The sequence below is a fragment of the Camelus ferus genome, chromosome 16 (genome assembly GCF_009834535.1).
Source record: "Camelus ferus isolate YT-003-E chromosome 16, BCGSAC_Cfer_1.0, whole genome shotgun sequence".
NCBI lineage: Eukaryota > Metazoa > Chordata > Mammalia > Artiodactyla > Camelidae > Camelus > Camelus ferus.
This window is the reverse complement of record NC_045711.1, coordinates 33,504,196-33,519,050: the sequence shown is the minus strand read 5'-3', so window position 1 is coordinate 33,519,050 and position 14,855 is coordinate 33,504,196. Positions and strand designations below refer to the sequence as shown.

The 14,855-nt window shown below is 34.3% G+C and overlaps 1 protein-coding gene across 9 annotated transcripts in view; it reads left to right on the top strand.

Moving 5' to 3' along the window:
- TANC2 (tetratricopeptide repeat, ankyrin repeat and coiled-coil containing 2) overlaps positions 1-14,855 on the top strand; it is a 304,320-nt gene that overhangs the window by 94,288 nt on the left and 195,177 nt on the right. For 6 of the 9 annotated variants that reach the window (XM_032457142.1, XM_032457141.1, XM_032457140.1 and 3 more), the window contains one exon: positions 12,684-12,866. In XM_032457142.1, the coding sequence (XP_032313033.1) occupies positions 12,684-12,866 (183 nt within the window). The remainder of the gene's footprint in view (positions 1-12,683; positions 12,867-14,855) is intronic. The other 3 variants (XM_032457147.1, XM_032457146.1, XM_032457143.1) reach the window with 1 other exon arrangement.

The window sequence follows — 14,855 nt, the reverse complement described above, 5'->3', positions numbered from 1 at the left end:
TGCTTACTGCTCATGATGATCTCATTCTCAGGTCTAGCTGCAAACCTGGTGCCAGGGATACGTTGATTTGCTTTAGCAACAAAACCACATCTGTAGCAGCAGGAGTAGTGGTATTCACAACCCAAATAAGTTACAGAAATTTACTGTCATTCTCCAGGTTTGTCTATCTTCTGCACAGACCAAATAGATGTGTTGAATAGGAATGTTGTAAGAGTTGTCACCCTTGGATCTTTCCAGTGTTTCATGATTGGATGACACATTTTACCTTGTATTCTGTAAATGAATTGAACTTGATTCTGGTTATAGATCTAGAACTTCACTGAGCAGTGCAATAGTCATTGGCCACATGTGGCTGGCGGTTGAGTACTTGAAATTTGCCTGGTCTGAAAGGAGATGTGTTGTATGTGTAAAATATACACCAGATTTTGAAACTTTTTGTCTTTCTGTTCATTTCAAGGATATTTGAAATAAAGTAAAAAAAACAAAAGAGTGTTTGCCTTATTGAAGCATTGTTGTAATAGTTGCTTTAAGGACTTTGGTTTTTCAGTCTAATGTCTGTAATCTCAGGAATAACATCTGTTTATTGACTTTTCTTCTCATGTTGAGATTTTCCTTTTTCTTCACATGCCATATAATCTTGGATTATATCCTCAACATTCTGAATATTATTTTATGAGGCCCTAGGTTTTATTTAAGTCCTAAGGAGAGTGTTGATTTGTGTGTGTGTGTGTGTGTGTGTGAGTGTGTGTCAGTGGCTAATCAACCAGATTATGTTCAAGACACACATTCCTATCTGCCTTCTGGAGACTTTGGTTCCAATGTCAGTTCAGTGTTCTAAGCATTTGCAGTACTAAGCAGTTCTATGTGTGTGACCCAGGGTCCATTCTGGGATCAGGGTGGTAGTTAAGTATATCTTGTTGCTCTGTTCTCAGAACCTGTGGTATGAGTCAGATCCATGCAGGTAGAGCTCAGAGGTGAGCCCAGAAGTTATACACAACTGGTTGGGATTATTTCCTTGATATCTCTTCATACCCCAATCTCACCAACATTATCTAGCTCTGAGGCCCTCCATTCCCAGTAGTCTGGCTAAAAAACAAGGAGTTTAGTTTTCCTGTTCTGCTGTTCAATTCCCACAACTGTGTCTGTATCCAGATCAAGTGATAAGAGGACAGAGAGATAAAAACTCTTATGCAGAACCAGGGAAAATTATGGGCTTGAAGCCTTTCCCGCATGGTATATATATTCATAAGGTTTCTCTCCAGCGTGAATTCTCATATGTCGGTAAAGGCAGAAGGGATCATTGAAGCCTTTCCCACATTCATTGCACATATAGGGTTTCTGTTCTGTGTATGTGTTCACATTTTTCCCATGGAATGAGTGACTTCTGAAAACTTGCTCACAGTCATTGTCTTAATAGACTTTCTTCCCAGGATGTACTCATGTGTTCAGTAAGGTTAAAGCTCCCATTGAAGGCTTTTCTGAATTCATTAGAGTCATAGTGTTTCTCTCCTGTGTGTGTTCACATAGGCATTGTGAGCTTAATGTTTCCACTGAAGGCTTCTTCTCAGTCGTTGCATTTGTAGAGTTTCTCCCCAGTGTGGGTGCTCTGCTGAGCAATAAAACAAGTGATCCTGCTGAAGGCTTTCCCTTAATCTTTGTGTTCATAGAGTTTCTGCCCAGTATGTATTTTCTTGCATACCACAAAATTAGAGATGTTTCTGAAAAACTTTACACATTAATTACATTAATAAAGCTTGTCTCCAGTCTGAGATCTCATGTATATTTTGAGGATGACTGTAGACCAAATGCTCTCATGCTATGAAATTTATCTGAAGGGTTTCTCTTCACTTTGAATTCTCCCATGTCTCTGAAGGGAATAATGGTTACCTTCTTAGAATCCTTGAATTCAGGGTTTGTCTCTCCTCTATGATTTCTTTCCTGCAAAGTACAATGAGTGCTCCTTCTGAAGGCTTTTCCACATAGATTACATTCACAGGATTTATTTCACCAAGATTCTGTTTGCATCTCGTTCATGCAAGTAAGAGTAGTGAAAAGCTGAAGGTTTTCATTCTCTGATGCCTGCTGTCACCACTTTTCTTCAGCTGTGTCTGGAGCTCTGTGAGGAAAGGTCTTTTTTCTTTGCTGAGACCAGGATTGTGAGAAGAAAACACCGACAGGAGACCCTAGGGCAGAGAGTCCCAGGCAGATGGAAGGGTGAGCAGTGGGGCCTGAGTCAGCGATGCCATCCTTGCCCACCCCAGGGGCTATCCCAGTACCCAGGTCTCAATCAGGCCAGGGGACGCGAGCACTAAACAAGCCAGAGAAAGTCCTTACTGTTCTGATGCTTTCATTCTAGAGGAATGAGACAAAGGAAAGAACCAGGTGATTTCAGGTCATGATAAGTGCTATCAGAAAAATAAAGTAGGATTATGTAATAGAGAATGAGAGGTGGGGAAAACAGTGGGTGGTAACTTTAGATTAGTCCTGGTAGGCCTTTCTGAGGAGGTGACATTTGAGCTATAAAGACAAAGGAGTGCCAGCTTTGCAAAGATCCTGGGACTAACTATTTTAGGCAGAAGAAACAGGCAAAGGCCATAAATTGAGAATAAAATTGGCCAGATCAAAGAACTGAAAAGCCAATGTGACTGAAACATTGTGCATTGAGGGGAAAGTGGGAAGTGATGAAGTCAGAGAAGTTGGGAGGTGTGATGAGGTCAGAGAATTAAGTAGGTAGGGCTGGATTGTGTAAGGTCTTAGAGACCATGGTAAGGATTTGGGGGTTCTAATGGTCTAATGCTGATTGACTTTGTGATGCTTTATTAATCATTAAAACTTTCTCTGCCTCATTCTTGATTAATACATGAACTTGTGAGAATGTTGCAGACCCAGTGGTATAAATCTTGCCTTGAAAGGACATTAGGAATACTTTAGGCCAAACCTTTTTGTTTCAGAAATATATGAAAGCCCTTTGACAAATTATGCATTGTTGATACATATATTAGGTTTGACATGTCTAGATTTGTTTTAGGAGTCAGTTTATCACCTATGCTGGGTTTTTCTTTTCCCTGTATACGTTTAAAAAATAGACTTTCATTGAAAGAAAACATACAATCGGAGCAGTTCGCAAATCACGAGATTTTGTGTATTTTATCACAAAGTATGATGGTTTTTTTAAACCAAGTTTTTTTGAAATTTAATTTATATGCAGTAAAAATTTCCCCTCTTAAGTATGTAGTACCACAAATTTTTACAAACATATATGGTCATGTAACTACAACTAAAACCAAGTGTAGCTTATTTTCATCATCATGTAACATCATATAACATCATGCCCTTTTGTAGTCATCTCTTTCCCTCACCCCTAATCCTTGGCAACTACTGATCTGTTTTCAGTTTACTATAGTAATTTTCAGAATATTTTATATATGAAACCAGATAGTATGTAGCCTTTTGAGTCTGGCTTCTTACGCTTTAATACTTTTAAGATTGGATTTTGGGGGGCATGTATCAGTAAGTTTATTCCATTTCATTGTTGAATATTATTCTATGGTATGTGTATGTCATAATTTGTTTATCCATTCACCAGTCGATGGATGTTTAGGTAGGTTCCAGTTTTTGGAGACTATGAACAAATCTGCTATTTGAATATGTGTACTTGTGGTAGAGTAGGGGCAGTGGCATTCTGTCTTCATTTTTTCTGGTAAATGTCTAGGTTTTAGACTGCTGAGTCATATGGTAAGTTTGTATTTAAACTGCGAAACTGTTTCCCGAAGTTGTTTACCACTTTGTTTTCTCATAAGCAATATATAATAGTTATGGTTTATCTTTCTCAGCACTTGGTTTTGTTAGCATTTTTGTTTTTTAATTTTAGCCATTTCCCTAGGTGTGTAGTGACATCTTCTCTTTTGCATTTTCCTAATAATTAGTGATACTGAGCATCTTTAAATGTGTTTATCTGACATCATATCTCTTATTTAGTGATGTGTCTGTCAGATCATTTGCCTATTTTAAATTGGAGTAGTTTCTTGTTGTTGAGTTAAAAGAGTTCTTATATTCTAATTACTAGTCCTTTATCAGGAATGTTTTGCAAATATATCCTCTTAGTTGGTACTGGTTTTTTGTTTTGTAACAGTATCTTGAAAACTAGAAATTTAAAATCTTTATGAATTCCAGTTTATCAGTTTGTCTTATATGGTTCAGCTGGGGTCCATTGTAAGAAATCTTTGGCTGACACAAGGTCATACAGATTTTCTTCTGTATTTTCTTCTAGAAGCTTAATAGTTTTAGGTTTTACTTTACAGTTTATGGCCCATTTCAATTTGATTTTTATATGTGGTGAAGGTATAGGTCAAGGTTTATGTTTTTATATATGGATATCTAATTGTTTCAAATCTGTTCATTGAAAAGATTGTCTTTCTTTTTTTTACATTTTTTTATTGAGTATAGTCATTTTACAATGTTGTGTCAAATTCTAGTGTAGAGCACAATTTTTCAGTTATACATGAACACGCATGTATTCATTGTCACATTTTTTTTTCCACTGTGAGCTACCATAAGACCTTGTATATATTTCCCTGTGCTATACAGTATAATCTTGTTTATCTGTTCTACATTTTGAAATCCCAGTCTGTCCCTTCCCACCCCCCACCCCCTTGGCAATCACAAGTTTGTATTCTATATCTATGAGTCTGTTTCTGTTTTGTATTTATGTTTTGTTTTGTTTTGTTTTTTAGATTCCACATATGAGCGATCTCATATGGTATTTTTCTTTCTCTTTCTGGCTTACTTCACTTAGAATGACATTCTCCAGGAACATCCATGTTGCTGCAAATGGTGTTATGTTGTTGGTTTATTATTCCATTTATTCCATTTTATTCCATTGTATAAATAAACCACATCTTCTTTATCCAGTTATCTGTTGATGGACATTTAGGCTGTTTCCATGTCTTGGCTATTGTAAATAGTGCTGCTATGAACATTGGGGTGCAGGTGTCTTTTTGAAGTAGGGTTCCTTCTGGATATATGTCCAAGAGTGGGATTACTGAGTCATATGGTAAGTCTATTCCTTGTCTTTTGAGGAATCTCCATACTGTTTTCCACAGGGGCTACACCAAACTGCATTCCCACCAGCAGTGGAGGAGAGTTCCCTTTTCTCCACAGCTTCTCTAGCATTTGTCATTTGTGGACTTTTGAATGATGGCCATTCTGACTGGTGTGAGGTGATACCTCATTGTAGTTTTGATTTACATTTCTGTTCATTGAAAAGTTTATCTTTCAACATTGAATTACCCTTGTGTTTTTGTCAGAAATTAGTTGGCTGTGTTTGTGTGGGTCTTTTTCTGGACTCTCTAGTCTGTTCCATTGATTGTGTGTCCATTCTTTTGCCAAAACCATACTCTCTGAACTGCAGTAACTTTATGTTAGTTTTGAAATTAGATACTGCGAGACTCCAAACTTTGATTTTCTTTGTTCAGAATTGTTTTGTCTATCCAAGTCCCTTCATTTTTACATATAAAATTTAAAATCAGCTTTTTGATTTCTACTAAAATTGCCTGCTGGATTTTGATTAGGATTGCTTTAAACTTATAGATCACTTTGAGATTTGACATCATAAAATCTTCAGATCCATGAACATAGTATATCTCTCCATTTAGGTCTTTGATTTCTTTCATCAGTGCTTTGTAATTTTCAGCACACAAGTATTGTGTATGTATTTTGTTACATTTATTCCTAATTATTTCACATTTTTTCATAGCACTATTTTAATGTTACTGGTTTAAAAAAATTATTTTCCAGGAATTCACTACTGGTATATAGAAAGACACTTGCTTCTTGTATATGGACTCTGTAACCTTTGAGTTTGCCTAACTCACTTATTTTTTTCTAGTGGCTTCTTTGGTAGATTTAAAAAAATTTTTTCATATAGGTAATCATGCTATCTGACTACATGACCCTGACTACAGGGTCTTCTCTTGGCTTATTTCCTGCCTAATGTATGGACTTATTGTGAGAATATTACTGAGTCACAGAGTGAATAAGCCATGAGTTAAAAGGACATTTGAAAATTTTAGCCAAATCCCCTTTGTTTCTGAAATATGTAAAAGCCACTTAGACTTTATGGGCTAGTTTATCATGTACTGTGTTTTGCTTTTGTCTTTCTTTGTACTTTTAAAAAATAAACTTTTGATAACATATAAACTGGAAAATTCACAAATCATGTATTTAGTTCAATGAATTATCATGCTGGAGGTTTTTGATTTATAAGCTTTATTTGTGGTTATTTATGTAACTTGAAAAATTAAAAGGCAGTTCTCCAGAAGAGTTATTACCTTAGGCTAAAGAATTTCTTTATTAACTTAAACTTTAATATCTAATAATCATCTGTATTAAATATGAGACTTAATGATGACTAAAATTTTTATTGAATCATAATTACTCCTAACATTTCTTTAGTGTTCATATTACTTGATATCCTTGTGCTTTCTTAGTTCAACTTTTGAATATCTAATCACCATGTTTCCAGCATAACTGAATTTTTTTCTGTCCCATTAACAATTTATTTTATTCTGCCGTATCTCCATCACATTATTTCAGTAACTTTTATTTGGCTGATTGAAGCAGGAAAAGTGAGTAGTAGGAAAAAGAAGGGTAGAAAATGAAGATTGAGTAATTTAGGGTACCAGTAAATGTTGTCTTACCTGCTTGGTAAATTGGATTTTGAACTTTTCATTTCTTGTGTTATAAAATTGTACATCCATTCTTTTTGCTATGCAACTTTTCAGTAATTCCCACTGAAGTAGGCCAAGTATATTTCTATGCCCCACTGATGTCGCTCTTGGCTCTATGACTTGCTTGGGCCAGCAGAATGTTAGTGAACAGAGATCTTAAATATGGTCCTCTCCTTTAACTTGGCCTCCTGCAGTCCTTTGATGTACCGTGAGAAGAGCATGTCCCACATATTCACTCCCCCTTCAGTGACTAGACCAAATATGAAAGGCATGTCAGAATAGTTCTGAACCTGACAATTCAACCAAGGTCAGCTGACCTATAGTCAATCTGCAGACTTGTGAGCATAAAAATAAATGTTGTAGACTACTGAGATTTTGAGGTTGTTAGAAGGAAAGACTGACTAATACAGTCAGGTTATGTGAATGCTTACCAGTACTTTACTTGAAATGTGTATATATATATATTTTTCTATAGCTACAATGAGTTCAAGCACAATTTATAGGACAAAGAAAGTGGAGGAAAATATTTTTAAGCAGAAAAGTAAACTAGGACATCCATACTGGACTAATTGCAGTATTATTCCTTAAGGAGTATTATTAGATTCTAAAATTATCAGAGAAGTTTTAACATTGAAACATTTTAAATGAAAAGAGGTACTTCACTAAATCAAGTACATTCTTCTATATATATTGCTTGAAAAAATTTAATGCTGATTTTTCTCTAAAAGGATTGCTCAGTTCGGGAATTACACTAATGGCATGCCTCTTTGTAAACCTGTAAAATGCTGTAATTTGATATAAATAAGTCTCATGTCTGTTCATGAAAACACAAAGATTAGAAATCTAGTAAGAGAGAAATAGACTTGAAAAATAGATCCAGGAGATAATAATATTCATCTAATCACGATTCCAGGGAGAGAGAGAGGGGGAAAAAAAAAACAGTTGGAAGAGAAGAATTGGTCATCATAGTAAAAGAAAGGACCCAAAGACTAATGAGAATGAAAAAGTTAAGACCTATCTTGGTAAAATTTCTGAAATCCAAGGATAAGTAATCCTTGATTTCTATCAGCAGAAGTTTGGGGGAAAGATAATAGTGATCTGGACTTATGGTAGTGGTAGAAGAAATGAAGAGAATATGGTGGCATATTTGAAATCTATTTGAGGTTGATAATGTGCAGAATAGCTAGTGCATTTGTTACAAAGATGGGGAGAAATTAATGATTACTAGGCTTCTGGTTTGAATAAATATGTGAGTAGATGGTAAAATCTACACAATATTTTTAATTGAGGTTAAATTTTAACCATTTTAATGGTACAATTCAGTGGCTTTTAGTACATTTACAGTTTCATGTAATCATCATTGCTATCTAATTCATCACCCCAAAAGGAAACCCTGTACCTATTAAGTAGCCACTCCTCAATCCTGAAGTCATCCCTGGCAACCTCTAGTCTACTTGCTGTCTGGATTTGCTCCTTCTGAACATTTCATATAAATGGAATCATACAACATGTGGCATTTTTTGTCTGGCTTCTTTCACTTAGGATAAAGTTTTCAAGGTTTATCAATGTGTAGCATGAATCAAGCTTTCATTGTTTTTATTGCTAAATATTTCATTGTGTATACCACATTTTGTTTATTGATTCACCGGGTAATGACATACGAGTTGTTTCTGCTTTTTGGCTATTATGAATAATGCTGCTATGAACATTTGTGTTCAGGTTTTTGCTTGAAAACCTGTTTTCATTGCCTTTGGGTATATACATAGAAGAGGGATGGCTGGGTTCTATGATAATTCTGTGATTAACTTTTTGAGGAACTGACACATTGTTTTACACAACAGCTAATCTTATATACCCACTAGCAGTGTATGAAGGTTCTAATTTCTCTGTATCCTCATCAGCACTTTGTTGTTGTTGTTGTTGTTGTTGTTGTTGTTGTTGTTGTTGTTGTTGTTGTTGTTTTAATAGCTATCCTACTGAATGTGAAGTGGTATTTCATTGTGGCTTTGATTTGCATTTCTGATATAACTAGTGATACTGAATATCTTTTCATGTGCTTATTATTCATTTGTATATCTTCTTTGGAGAAATGTCTGTTCAAGTCTTTTGCCTATTTTTAAATTGCATTTTGTCTTTTTGTTATTGAATTGTAGGAATTCTTTATATATTCTGCATTCCAGACTTATCAGATACTTGATTTGCAAATATTTTCTCCCATTCTAAGAGTTGTCTTTTCACTCTCGTTAGTGTCTTTTGGTGCGCAAATGTTTTATCTTCCAGTTTGCTAATGCTGTCTTCATCTGTGTCTAATTTGTTTTTTAATCCATCATTGAGTTTTTATTTTCATAATTTTAATTATTGCTCAAATTCTAAACTTTTATTTTCTTTAAATAGTAAGCATACTACTTTTTTCTTTTATTCTACCATAACAGACTTTTAATACAGCATTTAGTCAGTATTTCTCAATAGAAGCTCTCAGCACTTTTGCCTCTAATTGGCTATGTCTAGGATCTACTGAAATACTACAAAAAGAACTGCATAAGTGGCTATTAACAAGAGATTGGTTAAATTATAAATACATGATATATCACAGCAGTTTTAAAAATGAGTTAGAATTACAAATGGTGAAATTGCAACTTTAGCACAATTGAAGACCTCAAGTGAGACCCTTGATTTAATCTTCTCAGTTTTGACCAATTATAATAATTTAAGACCATGTGCTTGTTTTTAAAATTTTTCCATTTCCCCCTGCTTTTATTGAGATATGATTGACAAATACAAATTGTATATATTTAAGGTGTACAACATATTTTGCTGAATGTGAACATAGTGAAATGATTACCACAATCAAGCCAATTAAGATATCTATCACTTCGTGTAGTTGCCCTTTCTTATGTGTATGTGAGAATACTTAAGATCTACTTTCTTAGTAAATTTTAAGTATACAATATATTATTATTAACTGTAGTCACCATGTTGTACATTTATACATTATGTCTCCAGAACTTGTTCATCTAATAACTGAAAATTTTTACCCTTTGACCAGTATCTCCCTTTTGCCACCACCCCCCTACCCCCTAGCAACCACCATTCTCTCTGCTACTGTGAGTTTGACCTTATTTTTTAGGTTCCACATATAAGTGAGGTTATGTAGAAATTATTTATCTTTCTGTGTCTGGCTTATTTCATTTAGCATAATGTCCTCCAGTTTCATCCATGTTGTCACAAGTGGCAGAATCCCCCCCCTTTTTAAGGCTGAATAATATTCCTCAGTGTGTGTGTGTGTGTGTGTGTGTGTGTGTGTGTGTGTGTGTATAAAAATCACATTTTCTTTACCCATCAGTCTGTTGATGGACACTGAGGTTGTTTCCATATTGTGACTACTGTGAATAATGCTGCAGTAAACATGGGAGTGCAACTATCTCTTTGAGATAGTAATTTTATTTCCTTTTGATATATACTCAGAAGTAGGATTGCTGGATCATATGGTAGTTCTATTTTTAATTTTTGAGGCATCTCTATACTGTTTCCCATAATGGTTGTACCAATTTACATTCCCACCAACAGTGTATTCAGGTTCCCTTTTTTCCATACCATTGTCAATGCTTGTTATCTTTTGACTTTTTAATAATAGCTGTACTAACAGGTGGAAGGTGATTTTGTGATTGTGATTTTGATTTTTTTAATTGATGATTATTGATGTTGAGCATCTTTTTGTATACCTGTTGGTCATTTGTATGTCTTCTTTGGGAAAATATTTATTCAGATCCTTTGCCCATTTTTAATTAGATTATTTTTTTTTTTTTTTGCTATTGAGTGTGAGTTTCTTATATATTTTCAATATTAATCCCATATCAGATATATGGTCTGCAAATATTTTCTCCCATTTTGTAGACTGCCTTTCATTTTGGTGATGGTTTCCTTTGCTGTGCAGAGACTTTTTATTTTAATGTGATCTCACTTGTTTACTTTTGTTTTTGTTGCTTGCACTTATGTCAAGTCCAAAACAAAATCATTGTCAAGATCAACTTCAAGGACCTTTTCCCCGATGTTTTCTTCTAAGAGTTTTATGGTTTCAGGTCTTATGTTTAAGTCTTTAACCCATTTTCAGTTGATTTTTGTGTTTGAAATAAGACAAGTATCCAATTTTATCCATTTGCTTGTGGCTATTCAGTTTTTCCAACACTATTTATTGAAGACTATCCTTTCCCCATTGTGTATTCTTGGTGCCCCTGTGGAAGATTAGTTGACTACATAGGTTTATTTCTAGGTTTTCTATTCTGTTCCGTTGGTCTGTTTGTCTGTTTTTATACTAGTAGTAAATTGTTTTACTACAGCTTTGTAACATAATTTGAAATCAAGAAGTATGATGTCTCTAACTTTGTTCTTCTTGCTCAAGACTACTTGATTTCTATAGCTCTTCAGAGTCTTTTGTGGTTCCATATAAATTTTAGGATTATTTTTCTCTTTCTATGAAATTTTGATAAGGATTGCATTGAGTCTGTAGATTACTTTGGGTTTGGGTAGTATGGACATTTTAACAGTTATTAATTCTTACAGTCCATGAACAGATATCCAAGATGTCTTTCCATTTATTTGTATCTTCAGCTTCTTCATCTGTGTCCTATAATTCTCAATATATAGACCCTTCATCTCTTTGGTTAAATGCATTTTAACTAAGTATTTTAATCTTTTTGATGTTAAGCATACTACTTTAAATTCTGTGCCTTATTATTCTGTAGTCTGTATTCCCTCTGAAACTATTTTTCATGGTCTTTCTCATTTGCTCATTTCATGTTATCTTACCTCTTTGTTATTGTTAATTAAGGACCAGATATTGTGTATGAAAAACTGGAAATAATTTGAGACCTATGATGGTATCTCCCTCTAAAAAGATTTATGTTTATTTTTGGCAGGCACTAGCAATCCAAGATTGCCTTAATTATAATTTTGTTTTAGACTTTGGAGCTGATCTTTAGTCCTGTATAGGCAAGTTTAGTTTTGGTTTATACTTACTCCAAGAGTGTAGCCCTTTGGGGTTCCAAACAAAAGTGTTGGAGTTTTATCAGCTCCCCCTTCACAACTTGGTTCTCCCTGCATTCCGGTATTTGTCCTCCCAGCTCTATTCTTGTGCCCCTATGGAAGATTAGTTGACTACATAGGTTTATTTCTACATAGGTTTATTTCTAGCTCTATAAAACTGTAGGTAGCTTCTCAGCCTTTCAGGTGCCACTAAGTAAAAAGTAGCCCCAAATACCCGGCTTCAGTCTTTTCCTTGTAATTCTTCATCATGCTTTTAACTCTCCAGTACCTTTAAGAAGATTTTAAAAATGTATACAGTTCTAGTTTTCTTAGGGAAAAATTGATCCGAAGTATATTAATCTTCCATTACCAGAAGTAGAAGTCAGTAGTATATAAGTAAAAGTAAACAGCATCTGACTTAACTCTTCTTTAAATGTTTGATCAGAGTCAAAGATCACCGTATAATTTTAGCCTTATCCACTTGTATTTTTGTGTACTTTCTTGGAGAAAGAGAATAAGAAATAGAGTTACAGTGCTCCCTCTACCAGTTGTACATATTGGATCATCAAGCATGTGAATATCTTCTTTCATATTTGTCTTATCAGGGAAAACAATTGAAGGCTAATTTCAACACTTGCTGCTTTGTACTATAATTATTATTTTAATATGACTGCATTGCTCACTAGACAATGAGCCCCTTACAAGGAGCAATCCTAGTTCACTTTCCTAGTGCTAGACCTGAAGTTAAGTACCTAGGAAGTGTAGAAATGAATGTATATGTTGAAACTACCTTATTTGTCCTTTCACAGTGAGAATCAATATCAGTATATGCTGTGCTGAGCCATCCTAAAAGATACATTTTAGTAGAGAAGAATTTTAATAGAAGAATCTTTTCTGACCAGCTCTTTTGTTCCATCCTTTTCTGTATAACAGGTGGCATCTCCACAGAAAGCGACTGTGCTTTTGAGCCAGACTACGCCGTCCCACCACTTCCAGTGAGTGAAGGTATGCAGCACATTCGGATTATGGAGGGCATGTCTCGCTCTCTTCCATCCTCCCCCTTACTCACACATCAGTCTATCAGTGTTCGGCTCCAACCTGTGAAGAAGTTAACTGGTAAGGACTTTACCTAAATTTAGTATGTTTAACAGGAAAGCTAACAGTATGACACATTAGGTCATATCAGATATGTTTATGTGCATCTTCAGGTTTTTTCCTCTTTGGCCTTACTAATGTCACAGAAGCTTGGAAAAGTGGAGCTCCTACTGATTTTAATTTAGGGAATTAGAATAGTGCTCAAACTGACAGATTGATGTATTTATTTTCTAAATGATCCATCTGTTGTGGACATATTTTTCTAGGCTTTCAGGAAATTTCTAGTTTTGCCAGAATATACTGTTGTTCTGATTTCATTTATCAGCTTGTTCATGTCAGATGAACAGATGGAGATATTGTAATTTTAGAATAGTAAAGTCTTCACAGTTCCAAAGGTACATCAGTCATTTTTTTGGTTTGAAATCCTGATTTGTGTATTTTATACCTATTTTTAAAAGCTGATTTAGATATTTACCTCTCCATGGTACAGTGCTCCAACTTTACTATCATTCATACATAAGTTGTGGATTGCATTGACTTTAATATGATCTCACAATATGTATTGTGCAGTCAGATCAAGTTGTTAGATGTGAAACTGTGTTTTTATTAAATGAACTTTTACCCCTTTAAGCTTTTTTCAGGGAAGAATTTTTAATACATTAAATGATACTTATGAGGGAAAATATTTAAGCCTAGGTCACTTTGTTAGATTTCTTTTAACATTATTGGTTTATATCCTGTGTCACTAAGTTGACTGGTGTTGATGGGTTATAAGTGTATATTGGCAAGAAATTAAGTCATTCCCAGAGGATATATTGTCTTCTTCCTATGTGTCTGGCATTGAGCTGGACAGTAGGGAGGTTTGATTATCAAATGATGCTTCAGAATAAAATATGTGATAGAGGGGAAAGTGGGAGCTTCAGACTTTTGTCTATTTGGAATGAAGTTTTTACAGTGTTTATAATTTTCATTAAAATAATAGTATTTCTTTATTCTGTAGTTCCACAAAGCTTAAATCATGCCTCTTTAAGGTTGCACAAAATATGTCATGCCCTTCATGTTTATTGTTTTTTAGGCATCTTCAAATAACTGAGTCAAAGTCTACTCGTCCTTGGTAAAAATCAGTAAAATAGCATAATAACATTTACTAAAATAATTATTCCCTTCTGATTTCTGAAAATAGGATAAATTTTCAATGCTGAAACCCCCTCCCAACTTTTTTTTAACAGTTTAGTGTATTACTGATTACTGAAAATACACGTAACCAAATCCAATGGTTGTCAAGTGATGTGCTTCATTTTACCACACATTTTGGAAGAAATAGCAGGAAAAGTTCAGTTTCCTTATAGAAATTAGCTGGATTGCCTGAGGTTTGGAGATATCACTTTCGTATCCCATTTGTCTATCCCAGTTTCAATTTCAACTTAAATAGGCAACCTTTAGATAACCTAAAAGATAAATATATTTAGTAACAAAGTCAACAACATGCCTAATATCATAGAGGTGATACAGGGAAGCAGTAATAAGAGATATTCTTGGTTAATTACATGTATGAGCTATTCAGTTTTAACTTTACAGTGCTTGAAGTATAAGTATCCTCTAAATAGCTTTGTTTTATTTACTGAAAAGATTGTCAAAGGCTTAAGAATTTAAAGATTGAGAATGAATTTTTAAATATATGAATGAAAGAAATCTGTCTCCTGAAAAAGAATACCATGAAAATTTTTCTGTGGCCAATTTTCTGCCAAGTGAAGCAGATGATAAGAATTTTCTGGTTTAACCTGGAATGAAACTACTTTGAAATTTAAATTAAAAATCTTCATAGATTATTCATCAGTTATCTTTCCTTCCCTAATTATATTTTGCTATAAATAAGAAAAAAAAAGTTAAATGGAGAGAGAGTAGCTAATCATAAGGAAATGTCCTCCAGAGAATGGTTCTTAACAAAATACATTAATTTAATATGGCCATTAGGGCTACCCTTACTAATTTATCCTTATCCACACATTT